The following is a 27,318-nucleotide window of genomic DNA, read 5'->3' as shown; positions in this document are numbered from 1 at the left end:
TATGGTTCTCAAAACTCCGTGTGTACATATTCTCTCGATCGAGACAACAAAGCAAGCTCAATCGTGGCATCGGAGATATAACTAATTTAATCTAAAATTTATTATAGTAAAAAAAAAATTTACTAAGTAATATAAGGACTTCGGTTCTTAAGATTTGCGTGCGAAGCCGTGGGTAACAGCTAGATAGAGGCAGGAATATGGTACATACCTTCATAATACGCCCAAGAGGCTCACGATGGAACGACTATCAATTATCTCAGCAATGTTTAGAATGTGATAGAAAAAGAATAAGTGAATATAGTGTACTGTTTTCAACGGGAAATTGCGTGCGAAGCCGCGGGCAACTTTTGCAAACAATTATTGAAATGCGCAGCAAAGCGCGCCGGGCCCGCTAGTGTTATATAACTTAAATATTGAACAAAATATAATTGTTTTGGAGTATCAAACTTATTTCTTAAAATTTAACATGACCTACAGGCACATCTTGGGATATTCAAACATTAGTGACGGGTCTCTTGCTGACCCACTCCTTTATCTTGGGTAAGGCCAGGATTTTCTCTCGTAGTTCCGTCAGGTTGGGATACCCGGCCGAGATGTCGGATCCATACATGGAGCTTAGGTAGTCACTTATTGCAGCAAAGTACAAATCAGCCCAAGACAACTGTAACTGTAGATCACGTATGACAGTGTTTTTGTGGTAGCAGGTGATTCTTCTAGTAAGGTGAAAATAATGTAAGTGCACTGGATGTTTGAACTGCCATTTGATCACCATTGACCTGAGGTTTCACGTGTGTTATTTGTTACTAAAGGAGATATAAGTTAAATTTGTAGTAATTAAAACTAAATAATGCGTATTTTATCAATTTCATAACACACATCATGAGATCATTTAAATAATTCATTTTGGGTTCATTTTGGGTAATTCAATCTGGTCAATGAATAAGGGTTGGGCCCAACAAAAAGTCCTATGCATTTTCCTATGGATTTCCTATGCATTTAAAGCCTATGCATTTTCAGATTCTATGTGTGATTCTAAGTTAAACTTTTTATAACTTTTTTTCCAATTTTCACTTTGTTTACCCGCTAGCCGCCATTTTGTAATTTTTATTAACAAATTATTATCTCTAAATCTATTAAAGGTAAAGGAGCTAGATTAGGCACATAGGTATGAATAAGTAAAGGAAAATAAAAAAAAAATAATTGTAATATTTTCTTTTATATTAACAAAATGGCGTCTGTTAAATATTTTAAAAGTCAAATAACAAAAAACCAGTATGGTTATAAAAAATTTAATAGAAACCTAAATATTTTGCTAATCCAATAGTAGTAATTTCAACGGAATCTGTCAAGGCATAAACGAGAACAACTTTAAAGGTACACTTGCACAAGCTGTGAGCAACAAATATTTTATCTTTTGATAGGTATCAGCTGTTCTACATTGGTTATAACAATTTAAAAAATACCAACTATTTTGCAATTTTTATAACAATTCCTATGTTACTTATTTCAACGAACTCAGTCCATGAATAATCCAGCGATTTAGAAGTAAAATAATATACGGTCATTCAAATACAAGATAAAACATTATTTTTGATGAGTAGTGATTCTGGGAAATAGTAAAAACAAAAAACTGGTGAACTCTGCAACCGCGTGTTCCAGTACAATCTTATGAATGCAAATTAAAGGAGAAAAGACTTTCAATCTTTCATAATGTGTACCGTACATCGGAGGTGAGTATGGTATATTACTAACACCAGGTACATAACCACAACAACAAAGGGCATCTGATAACGTGGAATACAATATCTAAATCTATTTGAACAATGTGCAGCACTATTTTAATTTCTACTGATGGCACCACCCACCTATTTGGGATCTTAGGCCTATAAATAATTGAACCCAAATTTCCAAATTTCAAAAATTGCAAAAATCTGTTTAGACAATCACACGATACCAAACTTGTACATTTGGCGCAAACAACGTGAGACGAAACTATTCAAATTCGACCAACACACATAACACTATACCAGATGGCTCAATCAAAACTGGACAGTTAAAAACCGACATATCCCGAACAATCCCAGATGACGTCTCCAAGGTGGGACTGTTAACACAACATGGATTCATACCAAGGCGTTCTTCAGCGACTAACTTGATGACATTAACTCATTATAATTCATCTGATTTGGATGTTTTAGAAGAATGGATGTTACATACATTCAAATTCAAATTCCTTTAATGTCGTAAGATAACTTTTGTTGTATGACAGAGTCAAGTACATGCTGTGTATACATAGCTTATAAAGTAAAACAATAAGAATACAATAGGTATACAACAGTAAATATTATACTAAATATATTTTTTAATTAGTCTACATAATTATTGTAAAAAACAAATAAAAATGTAAAACGAGTCACAACTTTAGAATTATTAGTTTATGCCCGATTAAAAAGAAGTTTACAATTTTCCAACTAATAATGCAAGAAAAACAAAACAAAAAAAACAAAAACATTATTATACTAGAAACTCTCCCACCGTGTAAAAAAACCCGCCACTAAATGCTTCTTTAGTTTTCTTTTAAATTCTTCCTTACTTTGGTCACACTTCAGCGTTTCAGGAAGTCTCCAAAAGCACCTGGTACCGACATTGTGCGGTAAACTCGCTGCCCAAACGGTCTGGTGTGGAGTTTGGTGGAGGTTTACTCGAGCCCGGGTGTTGTGCTCGTGTACTGCGGATCCATCAGTAACTGCTACACTGTTAAATTTTGCAAGCATTATTGTTTCAAATATATAAAGTGACGGTAGTGTTAAGAGGTTCAATTCTTTAAAAGCAATTTTACATGATTCTCGTTTTTTCTGTCCAGCGAGTACAGGACGAACAGCACGCTTTTGCAACACAAGCACTCTATTAATTTGTGCTAGTTTACCTGAGCCCCAGACCAGCAGGCCATATCTCAAGCGAGACTCAACGAGAGAGCAGTATACAAGTTTAAAAAGAAACTTGTTACGGTATTTGGCAAGTTTGGACATTAGGAATACAGTCGAAGACAGCGACTGGCATACACAGTTGATATGAGTACGCCAGCTGAGGTCATCATCTATTTGTACACCCAAACATTTTAACCACCTAATTTGTTGTACTACTGAATTATTAATTAGAATAAAAGTGAATTATCTTTCATACGTTTTGATAATTCCAAAAAAACTGTCTTTCTGAAGTTCAAATGCAAATTTAAATTATTTAAAAATTGATACAACTGTGTCAAAACTATATGAATATTAATTTCTAAGTCCTCGACTGCCCCGCTAGAAAACCCGAGGGCTATTTCGTAAGCGTACATAAAAAGCTGGTTATGTGGAATCGCCTGGGGTAAGTTGTTTACATATAGGTTGTAGAGTACTGGTCCCAAGATTGAACCCTGAGGGACACCAAAATTGACTGCAGCCCACGATGAACGACTACCCTCGACCTGCACACACTGATCTCTCTGAGTTAGGTAAGAGCTCAGCCACTGTAGAGCCAAGCGCCCCAGACCGAGACACCTTAGACACTCCAGAAGCTGTGGGTGACCGACACAGTCGAACGCTATTGTCAAATCCATCATCACCCCCACAGTCCGCCGATTTTGATCCAGCTCGGTCACAATATCCGACACGAAAAAACTTATTACCTCTCCGGTACGTTTACCCGTCGTGAATCCAAATTGTTTCTTATGTAGAAGTTCATTCGAACTCAAGAAAAAATTTAATCGGCCAAGAAAAATTAGCTCGAAGACCTTACTAAAGGTAGAAATTTGAGAAATGGGAATATAAGAATCCAGAGTATTACAATAACAACAGCCATCGACAACGTAATTACTAATATCTCGAATGTCTCTGTTTCTCTTTTGAATGCGGCCATCTGACAACGTAATTACTAATATCTCGAATGTCTCTGTTTCTGTTTTGAATGCGGCCATCTCAGACCATTTCGCGCAGGAGGTTCTTATTGACGATTGTCCGCAGGATGGAGATGGGGCATCGGAGCTCCAATACAAACGCGTTGTGCGACCAAAAAATATTCATGAACTGAAAATGCATCTAGCGCTGGAATCCTAGGATTTCCTAGACGATTATAATTGCCTAGATGACATGTTTAATGGATTCAACAATAGATTCATCTTTTGTCTGAATTTGTCATGTCCTTTAAAAACCAGTAGAGTAAAAAAAAATTGCCAAACAGAGTACGTGGATTACTCGCGGTATTTTAACTTCCAGGAAAAAAATTAAATTTTTTCATTCAATTTTTATAACAAAAAAAATGAGGAATTTAAAATCTTTTTTAGAAATTATAAAAGAATTTACAAAAAAGTAATAAGAGCGGCTAAAGCCTACGAAATTGATGAAAAATTAAGGAACTGTGACAATTTTTCAAAAACGGCTTGGATAATTATTAACCAAACCGCTAAACTAAAGTCCACAAAAAGTTTAAAATGTTCGGAAATTGTTAATGAAGATAAAATCTTTACACAGCCGGAACATATAGCGAATAAGTTTAGTGCCTATTTCTCTTGGGTGTCTTCTGCTTCGTTTTGTGGGAGGTCCGGCTGCGGTACGGGTCGAAATCCGGAACCGCTGACATCCATGGTCGTTGCCCCTGTTGACGAGGATGAGGTGGCCCGCATCATACAGAGATTGAAATCAAAAAAGTCGACTGACATAAATGGTGTCTCAGTGTGGTTGCTCAAGTTATGCTTTCAGCATATATTGACACCACAAACCAAATTAATAAACTTTTCTTTCATTCAAGGCTCTTTCCCTTCAATTTTAAAGACTGCTAAATTAACACCGATCTCTAAGAAAGGTGATTCCAGGCAAATGAGCAACTACCGGCCGATTTCAATCCTGCCGGTATTCAGTAAAGTCTTTGAGGCTGCCTTCCTGATTCAGCTAAATGCATTTCTAGAGCGTTTTGAGATTTTGAGTCCAAATCAGTTTGGATTCAGGAAAAACAAATCCACAATCGATGCAATTTCGAACCTTCTGGATAATGTTTTCGATGGGTTGGAGAGGCGAGAACATGTGCTCAGCGTATTTCTCGACCTTTCCAAAGCGTTTGACTGCGTGCATCATGAGACACTGATGAGTTAGAGCTTTGTGGTGTTCGGGGTCTCCCTCATAAATGGATCTCGTCTTATCTCAGGGACAGATACCAGTGTGTGCAGATCTCGGGTGTCATGTCGAGGAGAAATAAACTGGTTTCATGGAGTCCCACAGGAATCTATTCTTGGCCCGGTTCTTTTTCTTCTATATGTAAATCGAATAAATTCATCGATCCAAAATGGAAAGATAATTCAATATGCCGATGATACGACTCTCTGCATAAAATCAACTTCGAAAGAAAATCTTGAAATTGAATCCTTCATTGCTGTCAATTGCTGCATTCAAAATTTTTCTGAGATCAACTTAAGAACAAACAGTACAAAATCTAATGTCATCAACTTTTGTCTCCGACAAAATGAAGATGTATGCCACCCGGCAGTTTTTGTAGAGAATGAGCTCTACCAAGTTCCTAGGGATGTACCTCGACAAAGGTCTAACCTGGAACAATCATGTAGACTATATCTGTGCTCGTGTTACTTCAGGTATCTACGCCCTGCGTAACCTTGCCAACTATTGTTCACAAAAAGTCTTAAGAATGGCTTATTTTGGCTTGATTTATCCATACCTGACATATGGTTTAAGACTTTGGGGCAGCTGTGCCAAATACAATCTAGTAAGAGTATTCAGACTACAAAAAAAAGCTGTCAGAATAATTTTCCAATTAAACATCAGAGAGTCGTGCAGGGATGCTTTCATGGAGCTCGGATTGCTGACTCTGCCCTGCCTCTATATATTGGAGGTTGCCCTGTATTGTCGATCGAAATGTGTTCTTATTCGGGGTAGTGACATTCACTCTTACGAAACTAGAGGCAGGGATAGTTACCGTGCAGAACAGCATAGGACGGTGGCTTTCGAACGCTTGCCGTCACAGGCTGGAGTCAAATTTCTCAATCGGCTCCCTGAGGGTCTTATACAATCGGATAATTTAAACCAGTTTAAAGCTCTTCTGAAGCGCCTACTGGTGTCAAATGCATTTTATTCTGTCGAAGAGTTCATGACTGGCTGCTGGGAGAATTAGAAAAAAATTTACAGAATCAAAATTTACATAAAAATTAATTAGTAGAGCCCCGAGTCTCATGTTGAATGAATGTTGGCGTGAAAGGACAAGATATGTGTGTTTGAATGAGTATTGTAAGTATGAATGTGTATAGTAGGGATTTTTTACAAATACTTAAACCTGACTTTTGCAATTCAATGTATTATTGCCAAAATGCAATAAAAGAATTATTATTATTATTATTACAATGCCCCCCTTGTGTATTGAAATCGTAACTGTTCTCTTCAGTGCCCGAGGGAACCGGCCCTGTCCGAAAGAAGCTGAAACTATGTTAGACAAAGGTTGGCTTATGGTTTGACTGCAAGATTTTACTACTTTACTATGTATACCGTCAATACCAGAGGATGTTTTGTTTTTCAACCTCTTCACAGCAGAGACCACCTACCTAGGGGTCACCGGGTGCATCGATACTGGATTATCATGCAGTTAGTTCTGCATCTGGAACTGTAAAGAAGGTTCGTGCCGTTTTTATTCAAATTTTCACCCACTGTCGTGTAATGCCTGTTAAATGAGTCAAAAACTTCTTGCTTTTTCTTTACCATACGTCCCTCAATCTCAATTTCAAATTCATAATTCGAACTCAAGCCTTTTCTTACATTCGGCTTGATGAGTTTCCAAGCGTCTTTGCTTTTATTGGAAGATAATGCGAGTGTTTCAAACATATATTTGGACTTGGCATTTTTTATAACTTTAGAGTAAAGCTTCTTATAGCATTTATAATGATTCTTTTTCTCTTATGTTGGGCTTACTCTTAAATTGAAATGTAAAGATTTTAATGCTTTGCTTGAAGTTACTATACTTTTTGTAATCCACTTTTTATTATTGTGATTATTTTTTAATTTAACTAATTTCTTAGGACAAGCGACTTCAAAATTATAACTAAAAGTTTGTAAAAATCTATCAAATGTATTATTTGCTGCCCATTCCTATATGTGCTAGACATTGTTCTATGGCAAGGTGAACATGTCTTTTTGTTACAAAACTTGTTTACTTTTGTTATTTCACCTGAACCTTGCCGTTTGATAATGGATAGTAAAAAATAGCTCCCAATTAATTCCAGTTCGTAATTAGTATAATTCATTCAATTATATAAACACTATATGATGAAATAGTGTTTATCATATAGTGATAGACACTATATTGAGGCACTGGTGTACCTCAAGGCTCTAACTTAGACCGTCTTAATTCTTCTGGAATTATCTAACAAATTACAAGAGCGAAAAGTTGGAAATAGTTCAAAAACTATTATGGTCTATAAATTTTTAAAAATATAATCATAATAGATTATTTAATAATAACACTGCAAGTATTTTTGTTGTTGCCAATCCACTGATAGGTAAAAAAATTAATTAGTCTTGATATTTTTTGTTTTTAACGTTTTAAAGGAAAGCATTGATAGTTCTTTTTTACTAAGTAATACTGATATTATTTTGATTTAGGCTGACTTATTATAATGTTACATCATTTATTACATTTTTATTGCCAAGGTATAAAACTAAAACACGTTATAATTTCCCATTTTTCAAAGCATTGAAGCTAGTTAATTTTTATCAATCCGTAGGTGATATTGTTGTGTTTTTAATGTAATGTAAGCAAATAAGTGCAATTTTTTGTAAATTGTTACTTTACCACTTTACAATATTTCTATTCCATTTATTAATGATAATGCTTAATCCTATAAGCACTACAAGTCATGATCAAAATCAAGTGCAATAACTGACAGTCCATGTGACAGTCTAATACATCCCCACACACTACCACGTCGTCAGGGCTAGCAGTCGACAGCGACAAGTCGCAGCTGTCCGCAGCGATCAGTAGTGATGGCGGTTGTTTGTGATTGTCATACCTGCATGTTGCAGCTGGTTGCAATGGGCCGGCTTGCACTTACTTGTAAGAACCGCTCAATTTTATTTAATACATAGCTAAATCGCACCAAGACTGGTTGCCACTAATAGGCTTTCAAAATTCTCGCTCTTGTGAATTGGACCCTACAATAATTAATAGAACATCTCCACAGACATCTCTATAGTAGTCAGAATATCATCCTTCATGTAACAATCATAATCCCACCACTTCCAGAAAAATTTAAAGAGGTTTATTACAAAGAAATATATTACAGTAGTGCTAGTTGGTAAATGTCTCCTAATGAGTAAATTCATGAATCAAACTAAAAATCCTTTACCTTTTCGTTAGCTAGATAGCCATTGTTTGCTTTGACATGAGCATCTAGTATGGCCAGGTAGAACGGGGCAGATGTACTGAATAGAGTGCCCTTTACTTCTTTCTTTCTCTTCTCATGTCTCTCATAATGGCACTTAGCTAGTTCTAAAATATAGCATGCGGGTAGGAAACACCATGCGTTCATATGTATAACACAAAAATAAATCTTTCAATTGGTAAGTTATTATCTGAATACTTACAAACTATGATGTATTCTACTCAACAATTAAAAAGTGAACACGCATTTAAAGACATCAACACTTGTTAATGTCAAAATGTTTTCTGTCAAAGGTAAGGCATTCTAAGATTTTCAGTTCTACCCTGAGGCAAAAACACAAAATTAAAACAAATTAAAGTTTGTCTCCTTTTAGAAAAAGTTTGAGTTGACCGATCTGTTATATTGATTATTATGCATAATTGATATATATTCATCTAAATTAATTCAATTTATTTCTTATAAATATAACAGATTTAAATAATGTATAACATATTACATTGGTAAAGTGTTTACATATGCAAATGAACCTAAACAAATCAATATAATTTTTAATCTATTATGTTTTATACATTGTTCTATTTTAGTTTAATTTTCACAAAAATGTTTTATAAAACTGTATAAGGAGTAGTATTTTCTGTAAAAATATTTTACGAAATATGACATGTTTATAAAAATGTATAAATTATAATGTTATGGACAATTTAGTCTGCTAAACAAAAACATGAAATAAGCATTTCAATAATTTAACAGCACATAGTTTTAATTTCATTACCAAAGAATTTTAAATAAACAAACATTTGCAAGTATTCTGTGATAGTCCCACAGGTTAGCTTACAGGTTATAATTTTTAAGCTGGCAAATATTATTGTAAGTTACTCACCAGCACGAAACTCATTGATGACATAGACAATCTCATCAATTCTCATATCCTCCCTTGCGTCAGCACCACACAAACCGGCCTGACGACTAAAATATCACTTTATGGCTATAGACTGCCACAGTTTGTCCCTCTGCTTCCAGTACTAGTGTCTGGCTTAAGTTAATGTAAGTTACTCACCAGCATGAAAGTTATTGATGACATAGACAGTCTCATCAATTCTCATATCCTCCCAAGCGTCAGTACCACACAAACCGGCCTGACGACTAAGATACCACCTTATGGCTATAGACTGCCACAGTCTGTCCCTCTGCTTCCAGTACTAGTGTCTGGCTTAAGTTAATGTAAGGTACTCACCAGCATGAAAGTTATTGATGACATAGACAGTCTCATCAATTCTCATATCCTCCCAGGCGTCAGCACCACACAAACCGGCCTGACGACCGAGGTACTGGGCGATAGCTATAGTCTCAGTCTGTACCTTTGCCTACATTACTGTAGTTTGGCTTAAGTTAATGTAAGTTATTTACCAGCACGAAAGTCATTGATGACATAGACAATCTCGTCAATTCTCATATCCTGCCATGCTTCAGCACCACACAAACCGGCCTGACAACTAAGATACCACCTTATGGCTATAGACTGCCACAGTCTGTCCCTCTGCTTCCAGTACTAGTGTCTGGCTTAAGTTAATGTAAGTTACTCACCAGCATGAAAGTTATTGATGACATAGACAGTCTCATCAATTCTCATATCCTCCCAGGCGTCAGTACCACACAAACCGGCCTGACGACTAAGATACCACCTCATGGCTATAGACTGCCACAGTCTGTCCCTCTGCTTCAAGTACTAGTGTCTGGCTTAAGCTAATAGTTAAGTTACTCACCAGCACGAAAGTTATTGATGACATAAACCAATCTCGTCAATTCTCATATCCTGCCATGCGTCAGCACCACACAAACCGGCCTGACGACCGAGGTACTGGGTGATAGCTATAGTCTCAGTCTGTACCTTTGCCTACATTACTGTAGTTTGGCTTAAGTTAATGTAAGTTATTTACCAGCACGAAAGTCATTGATGACATAGACAATCTCATCAATTCTCATATCCTCCCAGGCGTCAGTACCACACAAACCGGCCTGACGACTAAGATACCACCTCATGGCTATAGACTGCCACAGTCTGTCCCTCTGCTTCAAGTACTAGTGTCTGGCTTAAGCTAATGTAAGTTACTCACCAGCACGAAAGTTATTGATGACATAAACCAACTCGTCAATTCTCATATCCTGCCATGCGTCAGCACCACACAAACCGGCCTGACGACCGAGGTACTGGGCGATAGCTATAGTCTCAGTCTGTACCTTTGCCTACATTACTGTAGTTTGGCTTAAGTTAATGTAAGTTATTTACCAGCACGAAAGTCATTGATGACATAGACAATCTCGTCAATTCTCATATCCTGCCATGCTTCAGCACCACACAAACCGGCCTGACAACTAAGATACCACCTTATGGCTATAGACTGCCACAGTCTGTCCCTCTGCTTCCAGTACTAGTGTCTGGCTTAAGTTAATGTAAGTTACTCACCAGCATGAAAGTTATTGATGACATAGACAGTCTCATCAATTCTCATATCCTCCCAGGCGTCAGTACCACACAAACCGGCCAGACGACTAAGATACCACTTGATGGCTATAGACTGTCACAGTCTGTCCATCTGCCTCCAGTACTAGTGTCTGGCTTAAGTTAATTTAAGTTACTCACCAGCAAGAAAGTCATTGATGACATAGACAATCTCGTCAATTCTCATATCCTGCCATGCGTCAGCACCACACAAACCGGCCTGACGACTAAAATACCACTTTATGGCTAAGGACTGCCACAGTCTGTCCCTCTGCTTTCAGTACTAGTGTCTGGCTTAAGTTAATGTAAGTTACTCACCAGCACGAAAGTTATTGATGACATAAACAAACTCGTCAATTCTCATATCCTCCCAAGCGTCAGTACCACACAAATCGGCCTGACGACTAAGATACCACCTTATGGCTATAGACTGCCACAGTCTGTCCCTCTGCTTCCAGTACTAGTGTCTGGCTTAAGTTAATGTAAGTTACTCACCAGCATGAAAGTTATTGATGACATAGACAGTTTCATCAATTCTCATATCCTCCCAGGCGTCAGTACCACACAAACCGGCCTGACGACTAAGATACCACCTTATGGCTATAGACTGCCACAGTCTGTCCCTCTGCTTCCAGTACTAGTGTCTGGCTTAACCTAATGTAAGTTACTCACCAGCACGAACGTCATTGATGACATAGACAATCTCGTCAATTTACATATCCTCCCAGACCACACAAACCGGCCTGACGACCGAGGTACCGGGTGATGGCTATAGACCGAGTCACAGTCAGCCCATTTGCCTCCAGCACTGGAGTCTGGCCCCATGGTGTTGCTGGAACAAATAATCATATGATTTCGGGAATTAGTTGATATGGAAGGCACATATTAAAACTGTATTGTTATATTTAATATTGATTGTATTAAGTATGTTGAGAAAATCTGCACACAAAATAGTATTTTTGGTGAAGGTGAGTACCAATGAAGATAACTTTAAACAACACACTTATTATCTTGGAGCCGTTTGTTTGATACACATATCCTAAACTTTGACATGATCCTTAAAACATGAAATGTTTTTGTAGTTTAGTGAAATATGTAGTTCTGGAGACAGTCATAACCTGTAAGTGTTGCTTTAAAGTGCGACAACACTGTATTTATTTATCCCTGTTTTCTTTTGCATATTTATCCCCTTATCGAGATTTTATGATATCAATTGCGTTCAAAAATGTATTAAACTTGTTTTTTTCTATTTTACTGCAGACATCTTATTTATTAAACAAAATTTTTTTGAAAAATCAGTGTTTTTTTTGTTTTACTGAACGATAGCAAATGTCCGGAAAAATCCTGTTTCCTTTGCAATCCTTCTATTGTCAAAATTAAACTTCAAACAATGATTCTTTATGTATTTATTATTTTAGAAACGGATATTTTGAGTTCGATTTCGGTGAATTATTACCAAACCAAAATTAAAATAGTTCCACTTATAATATTCTATAACTTAAGTTATTTGACTTTTCTACTCATTGAAATGTTGTTTAGTTCAGCAGGGCTATAGCAATAGATTAATAATGCATAACTCGTCTTTTGTACTACTGTCGTTAATTTCAAATTTACCGTTTACTATGTTATGGATGATTATATTCTACATATTTTGGCAAGTTAATATTTTTCAAAAAGGTTTGGTGCATAGCTTGGGAAATTAATATTTGTGGTTTTGCACTAAAATTGCTCAGGGACTACTAGATTTTGCAAGGAACTTTTTCTATGATTGCATATATTTTTTGAAGCATGTATGCCTGCAATATAATAAGCGGCCACCACCACAATCGAGATCAATATTCATGAATTTCATCCTTGATATTCATGACTATCTAAAAATATTGGAAGCAACATGTTGAACTTAATTATGTAATAGGTATTTCAAATAGTAAAAGTATAGTTCTGTAGGTTTTACAACTTAAAAATTAATATATTAACAATAAATAGACAAATATTTAGACTCTGTATATTTATAAAATGTTACAAACAAAACAATATTTGTAACATTAATTACTCTTTACTACTTTCAAGGATAAAAATGTATTTACTCCTTGTGACACAAAGAACACATGTTTATCGCCATTGTACTTGGAGGGATCGGAAATAAAACAAACAAGGAAAATTAATGAGCCATAATAAACCTAAAAGAGAAAGTTATTTGTGACTGATAGGACCCGGGACTTTTTGGACACCTTGTATATACTGTATATCCATGTATATGTTGTTTTATTTTCGGTTATTAAGTATAGGTAGTAATTTAAAAATTATACTTATTATAAATGTGTTTAATTGAATATAGATAAAAATAAATCTTTCATCTTGGAAAAAATTATAATGTTTTTAGTTTCAGTATGAGAAACTGGGGACTGATTCCTTGTGCTATAGAAGGTCTAATATTTAGAGGAAACTAACTAATCGCTAATAGTTTACTATGATCACACAAACTTTCTCACCTTGTTGTTTATTAAATTAACATATGCCTTTTGAAACATTTGTACTTCTCTTTACATTTAGAAAAGGCTGTCCAAAGGCACAAGTCGTGTAATATTTATAACTTTCAGACAAAGACTTTCAAGTTGAGGGGAAAAGCAAAGTTGACTTTGAAAGGCAACAGCTTTATTATTACCTTAATTGTGGTTTTAAATTGACTTAGTTTGTTCTTGTTCATTACACAAGTTTTATTCTTTCTTTTATACAAAAGAAGTTTTAAAATTAAATGTTTTAAACAAGATTTACCCAAAAATATCCTTACAGTTTACAATTATAGTTTTTGGCCCTAAAATAAAAAGTACTATTTATATAAATTTCTAGGTTCTAATTTTTCCAAGTAAAAAGATAACTGACATATACCGATTAAAATTTCTAATTATTTAGTTTAATGACATTTTTGCATGATAATTTTCTTATAAAAATTCTATTGTGGGTACTTTAAAAATATTTATTCCTTCCTAGGAATTGAATAAATGACAGTTTTTATTTTATTACTAGTAGTTACCCAATGTCTCTCAAGCAACTGTCAAAATCAAATTGACAATATGATGGTACCCTATGATATTTTAGAAATGCAATTAGGCATACATCAGGTACACATTATTTCAGTCCTCATGGTTAGGAGGATCAGAGGTTAAGTTAAACAGTAACTGACTCTTATATCAGGTTTGGTGCGTGTAAAATCATTTCTAGCTCGAATGAATTAAATTTCTGGTGCCACAGCTGAGTTTTACTTATTGTGCCTTTCAAGTAAATATATACAAAGGTTTCAGAAACCAACTTCGGTCAAGAAGAGTTTACGTCCAGCCCTTGCCTACTTACGGTCTACAATATTACCACTGACAAGTTTAGCTTGCTTTTTTGTCCCGATGAAAAAGTTACGTATCTTTACTCCCACTCATACATATTTAGGACTAATAATCGTACTTCATCAAAAGCGTCTAATTCTGGTAATTGAAAGTCACTTCCAGTCCTATATTTTACGTGTCACAGTTGAACTTGCCTTACTGCCTCGATTAAGAATATATATACATATGCAGGTCTTGGTAACCTACTTTGATTGAAAAGCATCTACTTCGAGCTCTTGTGAACTATTTTATGCCCAAAATATTTCCAATGTCATATTTGCGTTTGCCTTGTCCCGATGAAGAAGACAAAATACATATGATGGAGAAGTCTAATACGACAAAAAAGCATGTAATCCCGGAATAATATAGAGAAATACTGTACTGATACGGTTTATTTAAAGTTTGAAAATCATCGTGTATAATAAGTTTTCCATTATAGAAGTCTTACTGTTTCTTGAACTGTACTGTGAGAAAGAATGGGACTTTGTGATTTTTAGTGTTAATTGCTTTTTTATTCTTCTGAAAAAAATAACCAGAAAGCGAAACAATTGAAGACTAACGTTCCAGATCTTATGTGTAATCGTTGACAGCTAGGTTCATTGAGGTAGGTTTTATAACAGTGTTTTATTGTATTGCTAGTAAATTAGTCGTTTTAAATTCATCACTGGTGCAATCTGGATTAAAATTTAAATGTAATTTTGTATTTCCTATCTGAACTATTGTATTGATTAATAAGTTACACTCTATAAATTAATAAGTTCTCAAATGTATATGTGAATAAATGTTTCAGCCTCTTTGATGAACTTCGGCTTAACGTGTCGACTGGCGCTTAGTCACTTAAATTTGTATAATGTTTCGTAAATGTAGTAATATTTTTAGGAAGTTTTCAAAATTACGGGAAACATTTCCGATCTTTCTCTTCATATAAAGCTTGCACAGACGTCAAGAATATTTAAAGATATCCGAATTGGCCCAGCTGTTCTCAAGATTAACGATTAGCAAAACGTTTAACGGTTTACTAATAATTATAAGGTTTGTGCTGATTATTTTATTTAATACTCGAAGGTGTTATATTTACTAGTGTTTAAGTTGCTTTAATCACAAATTAGCAATGCCATCTGACTGAATGCTGCTAAATGATTATGAACGTGCAGTAATTTTAAAATTTACGTTAATCCGTATTTGAAATTTGTATTCTAAAGTACCAAGGGCTCACTTCCGGCGTATTTATACTTTCCAGTTGGATTTACTTACACTTTGCAGAAACTCTTGATACCCTAAAACTTACAACTCAGCAGCTCAATGAAAGTCCTGGACCGGCACTTCAGTAAACGCCACTTTCAATGAAGATAATTTTCATCAAGCATGGTTGTTGGAGTGATTTTGCCTCCCTTAGTGTTAAGGGCTTTTAAAAAGCCTAAATGTGAAGGAGAAGCTTTCCTTTCCTCCTTCGGCTGAAGGAAGTAGAAACAAAGCTAGCCTCCCTTTCTTTCAAGGTGGCATGAAGGAGAATACGCCTCATTAAATACTCTGAAGCTAACGAAAGTGATATACATCCTTGGCATAGTGTGGGATTTCTGTCACTCCTTAAATATTCTACTCAAGCAACACTGAGTTCTTATAGGAATATATAACGAGGCTTCTTTGTTTTAAGTTAACAAAATAAAATCAATTTATAAAGTTTAACAAGTCTCAACGAGTGGTTTATTACATAGTTTTATTTCATTTTTTGCTTGTTATTATAGATTATTTTCGAATTATCATAGTAGAATGTTTTTAAATTAGAAATAATAAATCACACGAAAATGATTCGTGGTTTAGATTCATTCTTTTGTATACGAAAAAGTAACAAGATTGTAATTTTTCACACGGGGCCATACAAATTCAATATATATTAATAGCAATACACAGAGAAAGCAATAATTATGTTATACTGAGCCATTTATTACCATTGTTACACTCGCGTCAAGGTATTTATGAAGGGTGGATTATCTTGAGAGAGAAGTGACAGAAATGTATTCACAAAGACTGTCCAACAACAATAAACGTAGTCACACTTATTGCCTTTCAATATTCATTGCAGCTAACTTGCAACATTTATTTGTGTAGTATAAATTAATTTTAACTCTGTAATTTCTTATGCTTCACAGGATTATTTTACTGTAAGAGCAGATTTCATAAGACTAAAAGAAGTCAGTAACGATGAGATTCTTTGGTATTTTTGACTATTAGATAGATTTGTAGTTTATAAGAAAGAGAGAAAATTACGATGCATATTTAAGGTAATCAGAACAAATGAAAGTATCTAAAATAATAATATCTACGATTAAACTTCATAGTTGGCTGGTATAAAATTTGTGATTACTTTAGAAAAATAAACGGTGTGTAATAAGGACCAACAGTCAATAAAAATTGATATAATCTGAAAAATAAATAAATAAAAATAATATAATTTGTAAACAGAAATGTTCTATTATAACTGAAAATGACTGATCTGGGTCTAATGTTTGTGGCTCTTTTTAAATCCACTTCATTTCTCTCTCTCTCATGAATGATTTTCATGAAGTTTTGTTGCGCATTAAATACATTTTGGCATCGTTTTATTTGCACATTTCGATCATATTAGCTTGATAGTACCTTATGATGTGTTAAAGCAAAATCCAAGGGATAGTAGCTTCGCACCACCGGCCGCTCGACCGAGTGCATGAACCAATGTCCGAACCTGTTGTTCCTCTTGTAATGAGCAGGATTAATACTGAAACGAGTCACCAGAAGGGTCGAATTAACCTGTCTCTAAAGTGACAGGTTAAAGCCAGCTTATGTTCTTTACTGGCGGGTGAAAAAATCTGACGCTAAGATAATTCTGCTTCAGAGCCTACCTCGAAGGATCAAAAAGCAAAGTCACTATGAAACCTTAGCCAAATAAATTATTCCTGTGGTAAATTTTTTGACATCTATTAATGAAAAGTCTTGAATCCAAAAGTCACGGTAGACCGTGCTCTCGTAGACTCTATTAGTACTGAATATTAGGATCAAGCTAGCAATTGCTTTTTTGCTGTACGTCAGGTTTCTTTCTTAGCTGAGCTGGCCTTGGAAAGTTGCGTTATTATGTGTCCCACATTCCACCTTCTCGTCTGACAGTGTTCTCGAATCGGATCACGCTATCCGGCATGTTTTCCAGTCTGTGTGAAAGTGAAGGACGGGATACGCGCTACATTTTCTCTACAGGATCCTCGGAACTTACGCTGAACAGTTACCTATCAATAATAATCTTATATTAAAAACACAACATAGTTTTTGTTGAATACTAACCATTTTAAAACGTGTAAACAATACGCACATAATAACAAACATTAAGATTGAACATATAGTTTCAAAACTTCTAAGAATGCTTTTTCCCCACAAGACGTTCTTAGTAGCGTGAAATATATAAAATTGAAAATGAATGATTTGGAACATGATGAATGATATTTTAAAAATTTGCACAATTTTATACTATGTTTTCAAAGTTATGGATTGTTTACATATGTTGTTAGATCAACTGTTTAAAATAACTGTTTTGACATAACAACAATACACACGTAACTAGATATTTACCTTAGAATTATTTGTTTTTCCTATAAAAGCACTTCTGACGATTTTCCGACATTTTTAGTGATTAACGCTTTTTGTTTCAGTGCGAGATCTATGTAACCTGTTCCAGGCCACATTGGTGGGAAGGTGGGGACTAATCCCAGTTCTTTACAATTACATCGACTTTCATTGTTTCATCTAATTTTAGATTCTATCAAAAAAATATATTCAGAAAGCTACCACCATGATCATTATAACTACCCAAAAATCGCCAACTCTACACCAGACTAGTGGATTAAAGCTTGCCGAAAGCTACAAACTATGTAATATTTATAACTTTAAGACGTGGTCTTTCAGCTTGGAAGGCAAAAGAAAAGTTAATTTATACACAAAGAGTTTACCCATTACCTCAATTGCTGATTAAATTATAATTTTGTTTGATCTTAGTTATCTCATCAGCTTTAATGCCTTTGTTTGGAAAAGCATAATTTGGTACCAGTAAAATTTTTCTAAATAAGGTTAATTCTATTGATAAACATCCTTATTTTAATAAATTTTTACAACGGTAATTATTTTGTTATCAATTAGGCAACTTGTTGAATTGAAGACTAATTAGATCATAAAATGTGCGTCTGTGTGATAAAAACAAATATTTATATGAGAATAGTGCCAGTAATAAAGTAGTAACTGATTTATACGATACTCGGTATATAGATAGACTATATTAATTAGACGTAAGTAATGAAAATGTTTTCCTAAATATTCACAAACACTAAAAGTAAGTTATAGAAATTGTATTTACTGTTAAGATAGGCAATACGTTTGGCAGCTGATCAAATCACAGAATTAAACGACAAACGCTTTTTCCTAGAATGTTTTTTATCTCCCTGAAAAATATTAACCGTCGTAAAGTGATGAGAATATTAATGACAAGTATTAACTAACTTTTACTATAGCTGGCAGCAGTATTAAAATCATATAAGTTAATTTATTCTAGACTTTTATTTAATTAAGGGATAAGTTTGATGTGTACGTGTAAGTTACTCGAACATCCTTCATTTGCCACTGTAGGATGTCATATTTAAGGTAGCTGAGGGAATAAAACGGAGAACCAGGCACTATTATGATTTAACAAACCATTCACTCTATGACAAAGATTGAATGAAATGAGTGCAGTGAGTCAGTGGCCATAGAGAATTGAATTGCCAAGTAATACCCTAGATACTAGATGCAATTTCTCATATTAGAAAATCATTAAAGGAACATTAAGAGTACATTTTTTTACATTAATAAACCTATTCAACAATTTTTTTTTTTATTTCCGTACAATGTAAATTTCAAATTCTATGAATTCATCTTCAGGTACTATTCTACCTGAATATGTATTGAATAGTACCTGAAGATGAACTCCTAGAATTTTAAATATACATTGTACGGAAATAAAAAAGATCAAAAAGTGTTGAAAAGGTTTATTATTGTAAATATATTTATCTAACCCTTTTGGAGGCTACGTATCTAATATGATGAGTACGTATTGCACTGACGAGGGATGCGATAATATTTAGTGATATATAGTTTAATATTGTTGCAAGACTGAACCAACAAAATAGGATGTAATTGAGAAGAAGAATTGGGAAGCAAGAGCTCACACTAACAATTGGTAAACCAACAGCAATTCCACGCCATAAAATTCTCAGAGACATTTATTAACTACTCGTAAGAAGCATGCACTGGGTCCACGATCCATTATCCGACTCTCGAATTTCTTTTAACGAGATTTGGCAAAGAATTGTTATACTCACACTAAAGTACTTGAGCTGTACTAGAGATGAGGGTGAAAATAATTACAGCTTCTAAGTATAATGTACATTATTGAGAATTATATTCTGGCGAAGCAGCCTTACAAATATCCCTTCCTCTGAACATTTGAGGGAATTCTCCCTCCAAGAAGCGATGTTAAGGAGTGAGGAGTAGACTGAGTGGACAGTGGACAGCAAAGCAGACGGACCGAGGCGGCGACGGGACGGGAGGTGACGATGACGACACCCAAGAGGCGGCACGGCGGGACACCAACGGCCCTGGATTGGATAACGATGCCGGTCAGCCGAGAGTGACTTTATATTATTGTGTTGTTCAAAAGTTTGCAAAGTTATGTTTTGGTTAGGGAAGTTAACGGAGAGGGAATCGTACAACTAAATAAATGGGTAAGTGAAAAGTAAACATTTATATATTCTTTTATTTAGCATCCCTTGCTACCCTCCCCCCGCGTCATCTTTCTACTGAGGGGTGCGTGACAATATACATTAGTATGAATGCTTATTACTCAAATCGTACGAGAATATTAACTACAAGTCATTGTTATTATATTTCGCATAACATAAATTATAGTTTAGCAAAATGTTGTTAATATTTACTACCATAGCAATGCGCACTAAAAATGCAGTGGAAGCAACACGAGGGTGAATTTTTAGGTGGAAACACTAACGCTCAGCCAGGCGAGTTTCGAGAGTAATCAGTAGTCCACGGTTGTCGGCGTTAACTCACTTTTCCAACTTGTAGAATCATAACGTCAGCTTCTCTCGTCAAAACTAGAAGTGATCTTTCAACAGATATATTTGATTTAAATTTATGTCCGCATGAACAATACTGTTATTCGTTAGGTAAATAAACTTGAATGAGTAAACTTTTGTAAAATGTATTTTATAACGTATTCGTATTTATCTTAAAAAAACTACGTAGTGGTCTCTATTACATCAGGAGGAGAATGTTTGCTCATGCTACAGTAAAAGGTAAGTATAAAACTCCATTTTGTTTGTTCAATATTGTTTAAAAATTATATCAGGTTCGAATGTTAAGGCGCCAGGTTATAAATACTATACTGTCTTCAAATTCCAGGGTTAGTAACTACTTGATCTGGTGTATCACTAACCTGATTACAAGGACTATGAGTTACTACTGGGATGAGAAAAGTAACACTTTTTAATTATTTAAATGTTTTTCATGTCGTTAGTCCTAGATTAATATATTTAGTAATAGAGTATACTTCTTTATATTTTGCTGAATATTCATGTTACAGGAATTAGAGGAGAGAAAGCAATTTTCCTATTGGTTTGGTTAATTTAAGGAGCAACAATAATATGAATAGTGAATGTTGTTACAGATAATTAGTTAAAAATGGAGTAATAACAGAGTACTAATTGAAATGCAAATGGCTTATCCCAGACAGTATCATTGTTAGGAATTAGTCCAATCACTACCGTCCCACAATTATTAGTATAGAAAACATACCAATGGGTTTTCTGGTTGTTTCAATATAATCTAATCTCTATCAGTGTTCGACCCTGGATGAACATTATACTATGTCCAAGGATATGAGACTCCTTTAATGTTACATTAGTCCTGGATTTGCATTCGTCTTGTAGGAGGGCGAGAAGAAACGCGAGTTAATGCACGACCGTCAACTCGAATAGTGCGAATGGTTGGGCGAGTCGAGTTAGATATCTAGCTAGGGGGGAGGGGGTTAAGAATTTTTACCTGCAAATCATTCGATGTCATTCGCTATTTTTAAACCTTGACCGACCTTCACCACCATTGTGTAATTGGCATCCAATATGACTACTTTAAGGCACAGATATCGAACTAATTATGCGTTTAAATAATATGTTGTTTTTACCCAGTGGGTTGTAATCAATATTGACTTATAAAATAAACTTCAAATAATGACCTAATCATTTTATGATATATGACAAAGTCGCCTCGTCAACAGCTTTTTATAGATATTGTAGAAAGTTGCTCAAAAGTCTATGTCTGTTCAAAATTTAACTGTCTCCTTTACAAGACATTTTTGTGGTAATGAGCACTCTGTAACAATTCCGGTCAGAACAATATTTGTAACCGATCGAGGCTGGCAAACTAGACCAAATTTTACAAATAAAAAAAATACATAACAAAATCCTTATAATAGATTAATAGATTGCCTTTGTACCAACCTGATTGTTACTAATATCAGACTGTAGGATCACTCATCTTCTGCCATCTAACCTCACTTTCACAACAGAACTATGAGGTTGTGAAACCATGAGAAACAAAATAATCTATAAACGATATTAAAACAAAGCTGACGATAAAAGACGTTAAAAAATATATGCGCTGATTCCAACTGCCTAATAAGTTACTGAAACATCGAAATTTCTCGTTTAACTTATCTTACCATGATTCAACAAAAACAACTTTCATTTCAATAACCTTAACTATAACTTGACTAACCTTCATAAATACCTTACGAAGGACTAAAAATATGGAACTAAATAAAGGAAACTCATTCATAGGCATATAATAAAACATTAGGGTTAAATAAGACTAAGTAGTCACAATGTATTTAATGAAAATATAAATACTAATTATATGCATTAAATTTCCTTAAAAATGCTTTCATAAGAGCATGAAATATCTGTTGTCAGTTCTCTATCGTCGATTATAACAATTAGGTACTAAAGTACACATCTCTTAGACGTGTGTAATTATTTCATCATAGCTAAACAGTATAGTATTAATTTTTTTCATAAATACTAGTAAATAAAATTATCCAAATTCTATTTCAATTTTTTACCCTCCCGTCTTCAGGAAATTTAAGAGTTGTATACTGTGAACCCGTAGAGAATCTATCAGCTATAAAAAACATAGACTTTTATTTATATACATTTAGCATTTTATATATAGGTATTACAAATTAAATTTTCATATCTGTATAATAATAAACTTTTGAAAACGGACAACAACTACAACCAACGCCTGGGTATTAATAATAATTAATATTGAAGAAGTAACTAAAAGTAAAACACCTAAACGAATAACAATTTTTTTTACTACCAAATCTAGGGTTGTCTTTGTTTTGAATACGTTAATCGTTATAAATTATATCACGTTTTTCTTTCTGGGACAGAGCCAGTTGAAATATAAATATTTCTATGAAAAGGCAACACAGAAAAGAAGCCTTGTTAGGCATTCACAGCTCTTTTAATAACTTGTTCAACGAAAGATGAATAATGTATTCCTCTAAGTATTTGCACTTTCCGTCTAGCCTCTTAGTACATTTCAGCAACTTGTATTTTTATGTAGAGTTATTTTTTTAATCGTTTGTCCAATAATTTGATTGTTTGTTGTGAGGAATATATTCCTTCCCTTTTATTTAAATAAATAACCTACATTAGTTTTTAATTAAAGCGTTATTCCAGTTTTTCCAAAGTACTGATATCAGTTATATTCACTGAAACAGGTTCTTCTCTTTAACAAATAAACCACGGTACAATGGTTCAAAACATTTATTAACTGTGAAGTGTATCCAAATATACTTCTTCTGATAAATATAAATTGCATAAATATTTACAAAAAATATCACAGAAAAATAAAATAAGAAATAAAACAAGAAAAACAAATATTGTATATAAATACAATAGATCCGCAGCGTATGGTCCATGATATGACGTGTGTGAATAAGTAGAAGAATATGGAGACTGAGAGAGAGAATGTGGAAACATATATGGAGACTATAACTTTATTTTAGTGTTAAAATAACAGTGAATATATTTAACAATCAAAACATCTATAAGCACTAGAGTGACTTAATTGTCGTATAAAGTTACATCTATAATTTTATAAGAGTTATAGAAGCCTATTACTCCAGATGATGGAAACTTATTTCTGTATCTATGCCTATATGTCCAAAAGATAGATTCAAAATGTATTAATTTTCTTATAGGTATAAGATTTTTCTTGACACTTTATTTCAATATAGATAAAACCAATGTCGATGTTGGTTCACGCCATTCCACGTTTTGGCTGAATGTTAACAAGCCGTTTTAAAAGGGTTTCTATGAATAACCATGATAGCAAGAAAAGATTTAAGAGCAAATAAAGTTAAAATTAAACTAAGTACAGTCATATGGCATCTTAAATTATGACTTATTAAACTGAAGTGTAGCCTAGTTATCCCAACAGATACATCATAACTTGTGACTTGTTGTTGTTGAACGTATTGTTTGTTTGTTGACACTACTATGAAATACAACTTAATAGATAAAATTGTGAATGTATCATGTGGCTAGATACGACAAGCAAGATTTCAGATGTAGACTTTCAATTGTCATGCTATATAAATATAATGAGTTCTATGATTGTGTATGTCCATCCATGGGATTAGCTAAACGTCGATGAAGCGTATCACCCAGCACTCTGACACTCTCTTTTTCTGACGAGAGGTCATAAAACTAAGTTTTTGTATGGTTGCTTGTCTGTACGCAGGACTACCTAATAAATAAATGAGCTATATAAATGGTGTATTCTTCTACCATGGATTAGAAGAGGAAGAAGACATTTACTTGCATGATAGTTTTCATATATTGGAGACAACATAGCAAGTATTATAATAAACATAAAGTGTTGCACTATAGTGACGTAGTGAGAGACTGGTTCACATGTGGTTTAACCAACGCCAACACACTAGAACAGACAAACATCAAGGCAAGAGTGACCTAGTCTATAGTCCTGCGAGTGTCTGCTTGTGAAATCGGCGCTACGATATTCTAGGAACTCATACGGTCCATGCAGACATTCTCAGGTGTAATTTCAAGTGTACCGATTAGGTAACACCCCAAAAAATCACCACCCTATGGGAGAGGCATCAGTATCAATACTTAATTATTTATCTGTAGTACAAGGGGGACAAAGAAAATATAATGGTCGTATTTGGTGCCCAAAACGTTTAACCTAGCAGTTTTTCATTAAAATCAACTGAAATCCTAAAAGTGCCCAACTAAATGCACAGTTAGATTACGCGACACTGCGTGTCGAGTAACAAGCTCCGCTGAGGCTGCATGCAAAATTCCCAATATATAGTGCGTTTTGTTCTCATAAACATCTACCTGTTGACAGACAGTCATACAGAATGACTTTCATTGTAAACGCTTCATAATAAAACATAACTGTATCAAAGTAGTAGTAAGTCCGGTAGCCTCACGGTCAATATGTTAGAATTTCGATACTGGTTATAAATAGTGATGTTTTCAATATTGGATTCAGCGTTCTATTAAAAAATATAATATTTTCTAAGATGGACCTAACCTATAAATATGCTCTACTTATTCCGTTGAAGATTGTTTTCCCACATAGTCTAGTGAATATCAATAGAATGACGATAAATGGAACTAACTAATATTATTCATAAAATATAGTTCAATAATAATTATCCAAGCAATCTGCATTGAAGTTAATACCGACATTATTAAGGCTATTACCATACACAAAGGGAGCATTTCACAAGTCTTAGGTAATCTTTTTCAAACCAAATCAGCTCAAAACAGCAACCGGCTGAAAGTGAACACTCCAGGGACTTAAATTAAGTTTCTTTTAATCCCAGAGAGAAACCTACAGTTTTTTATGTAATAAATACATGAATAATTTCATAAGATCTCATAAATATTTATTATAGTTCTTGTAATTAATACTCTTTAGTATTACGAACATTAAAATTGTAGTGGTAATTGCAATATATTAATTGTATATATTAGGTAAAACTAAATTTTTTTTAACGTGTGAGGAATGCATTTGCGCACGGAGTGTGGGACTCCCTTGCGGACTACCCACTAAACCCCCTACGGGCCACGGAGGGCCCAGACCGGAACCCTTTCGGATGACATTTTGCCTGGTCCGTATGTCTTATGTCCCAACCAAGACAAAGCTACTTGTTTCGGAAGCTAGGGGTCAGCCAGGCATGGCCTTCACGCTTCTGATGAGTTGTGACTGCATTCCCGGCGTCCTCAATCTCCAGCATCATCTCCACAATGGTCTCTGCCGAAACATCACCAACTGTGGTAGCGAGCGTTCGCCTGGCCTCGGTGAAGCGCCCGTAAGCGAAGAAGGTGTGATGAACATCATCATCTTCCTCCGGGCAGTAATCACACCGAGGCGACCTGACTTTTCCCATCCTGTAGAGGTACTTCCTAAAGTAACCGTGCCCCGTCAGTAACTGACATAGGTAGAAATATCCCCGTGGCCACGATCTATCCAGGATTGAAGCTCCCGAATGAGACGGAAGGTCCAGCGACCGTCCACCTCCGCTGCCAAACCTGCAGAGTCTCCACCCTGGCAGCAGCCAAGGCATCCTCTCTACCCCGCTCGGCAGCCTCCCGGACGACGGTCTGTCTCTCGATGGCCAGCAGATCAATAGGAATCAACCCAGGCACGACCGCCACGGTCGAACCGGAACCGGTGCGATAGGCGCAGACGACCCTAAGTGCCGCTCTTCTCTGTACCGATAACAGCTTTTGACTGTATCGCTTTATTCTCGTGACACCCACCCAAACCTCTGCGCAATACAGAAGGGTTGAGTTTACAGTAGACATGAGGAGGCGTCTCGTACTTGACCTAGGGCTTCCTACGTTAGCCATCAGCCTGCCGAGAGACATAACCACCTTAGAGCCTTTGTCACACACCGCCTGAATGTGCTCCCAATACCGAAGACGGCAGTCGAGTAACACACCCAGGTACTTCGCCGCAGTACTTTTCCAAACCTCGACACCCCCCACATTCATAGAGATCAGAGTGGGGATTCTCCGTCGAGTGAGCATAACGATTTCGGTCTTGGCGACTGCCAACTCAAGTCCATGGCTCGTCATCCAGGCATTGACCCGAATCACTACCTGATTAAGGCGTAACTGTCCCAAGTCCGGAGTCCTCGCCGTGACGACTGCAGCCACGTCATCAGCATAACCCACGAGGAAGACGTCGTAGGGCATTTCGAGGTGAAGCAAACCATCTTATGAAACATTCCATAGGTCTGGACCGAGAATAGACCCTTGAGCCGCGCCGGCAGTGACCTCTTTCGTTTTCCTTCCGTCTTTGGTTTCATACAACAGCCGACAGTTCTTCAGGTAGTCCTGCACAACGACCAGGAGATAGTCGGGTACACTGAAGTCCCGCTGCAACGCCTCTAGCATGTCCTCCCACCGAGCAGAGTTAAACGCGTTCTTTACGTCAAGGGTGACCAAGAGCAAAATCGGCTGGGCCTGGTGACATGCTGTTTCGGCTTGCTGGACGGCACTGATCACCTCTGTAATGGCGTTCAGAGTTGAGTGTCGCTTTCGAAAGCCGTGCTGCCGGGGACAGAGATCTCTGGCGGCCTCGATGGACGACTGCAATCTCGGTTTCAGCAACCATTCATAGAGCTTCCCCGTGGTGTCAATCATACAAAGTGGCCTGTATGCCGACGGGAAGTTCGGGTCACCTTTGCGTTTGCTGATCAGCGCCAACTTAGCAACCTTCACGCGCGACGGGAACACACCCGCTACCTAACATGCACTAAAAATATTCAGCAGCAAGAGCGGATAACTCGCCGCCACAACCTTCAAAACTTCAGCTGGAATGCCATCAGGTCCTGGAGCCTTCTTGTTGTGCAT

At 35.7% G+C, this 27,318-nt stretch overlaps 1 protein-coding gene across 1 annotated transcript; it reads right to left on the bottom strand.

Moving 5' to 3' along the window:
- Positions 1–401: 401 nt before the first annotated feature.
- Positions 402–27,318, bottom strand: LOC124366747 (glutathione S-transferase-like). The gene is made up of 5 exons (XM_046823348.1): positions 27,216–27,318; positions 11,633–11,748; positions 9,651–9,780; positions 8,381–8,523; positions 402–661 (listed from the first exon to the last, which is right to left on the bottom strand). Exons 1-5 carry the CDS (start codon positions 27,316–27,318, stop codon positions 494–496), a joined length of 660 nt encoding a protein of 219 aa, XP_046679304.1. The 3' UTR covers positions 402–493.

Source organism: Homalodisca vitripennis, chromosome 7, assembly GCF_021130785.1.
Source record: "Homalodisca vitripennis isolate AUS2020 chromosome 7, UT_GWSS_2.1, whole genome shotgun sequence".
Lineage (NCBI taxonomy): Eukaryota > Metazoa > Arthropoda > Insecta > Hemiptera > Cicadellidae > Homalodisca > Homalodisca vitripennis.
This window is presented reverse-complemented; position numbering and strand designations above follow the sequence as displayed.

Excerpts from the sequence above, each read along its gene's own strand:
- LOC124366747 (XM_046823348.1), bottom strand. The coding sequence starts at position 27,318 with ATGCACAACAAGAAGGCTCCAGGACCTGATGGCATTCCAGCTGAAGTT. Across the intron at positions 11,749-27,215 it reads GCTGAATATTTTTAGTGCAT|CAACACCATGGGGCCAGACT; the intron begins GTTAGGTAGCGG and ends TATTTGTTCCAG. Across the intron at positions 8,524-9,650 it reads CATCAATAACTTTCATGCTG|AACTAGCTAAGTGCCATTAT; the intron begins GTGAGTACCTTA and ends GCTATATTTTAG.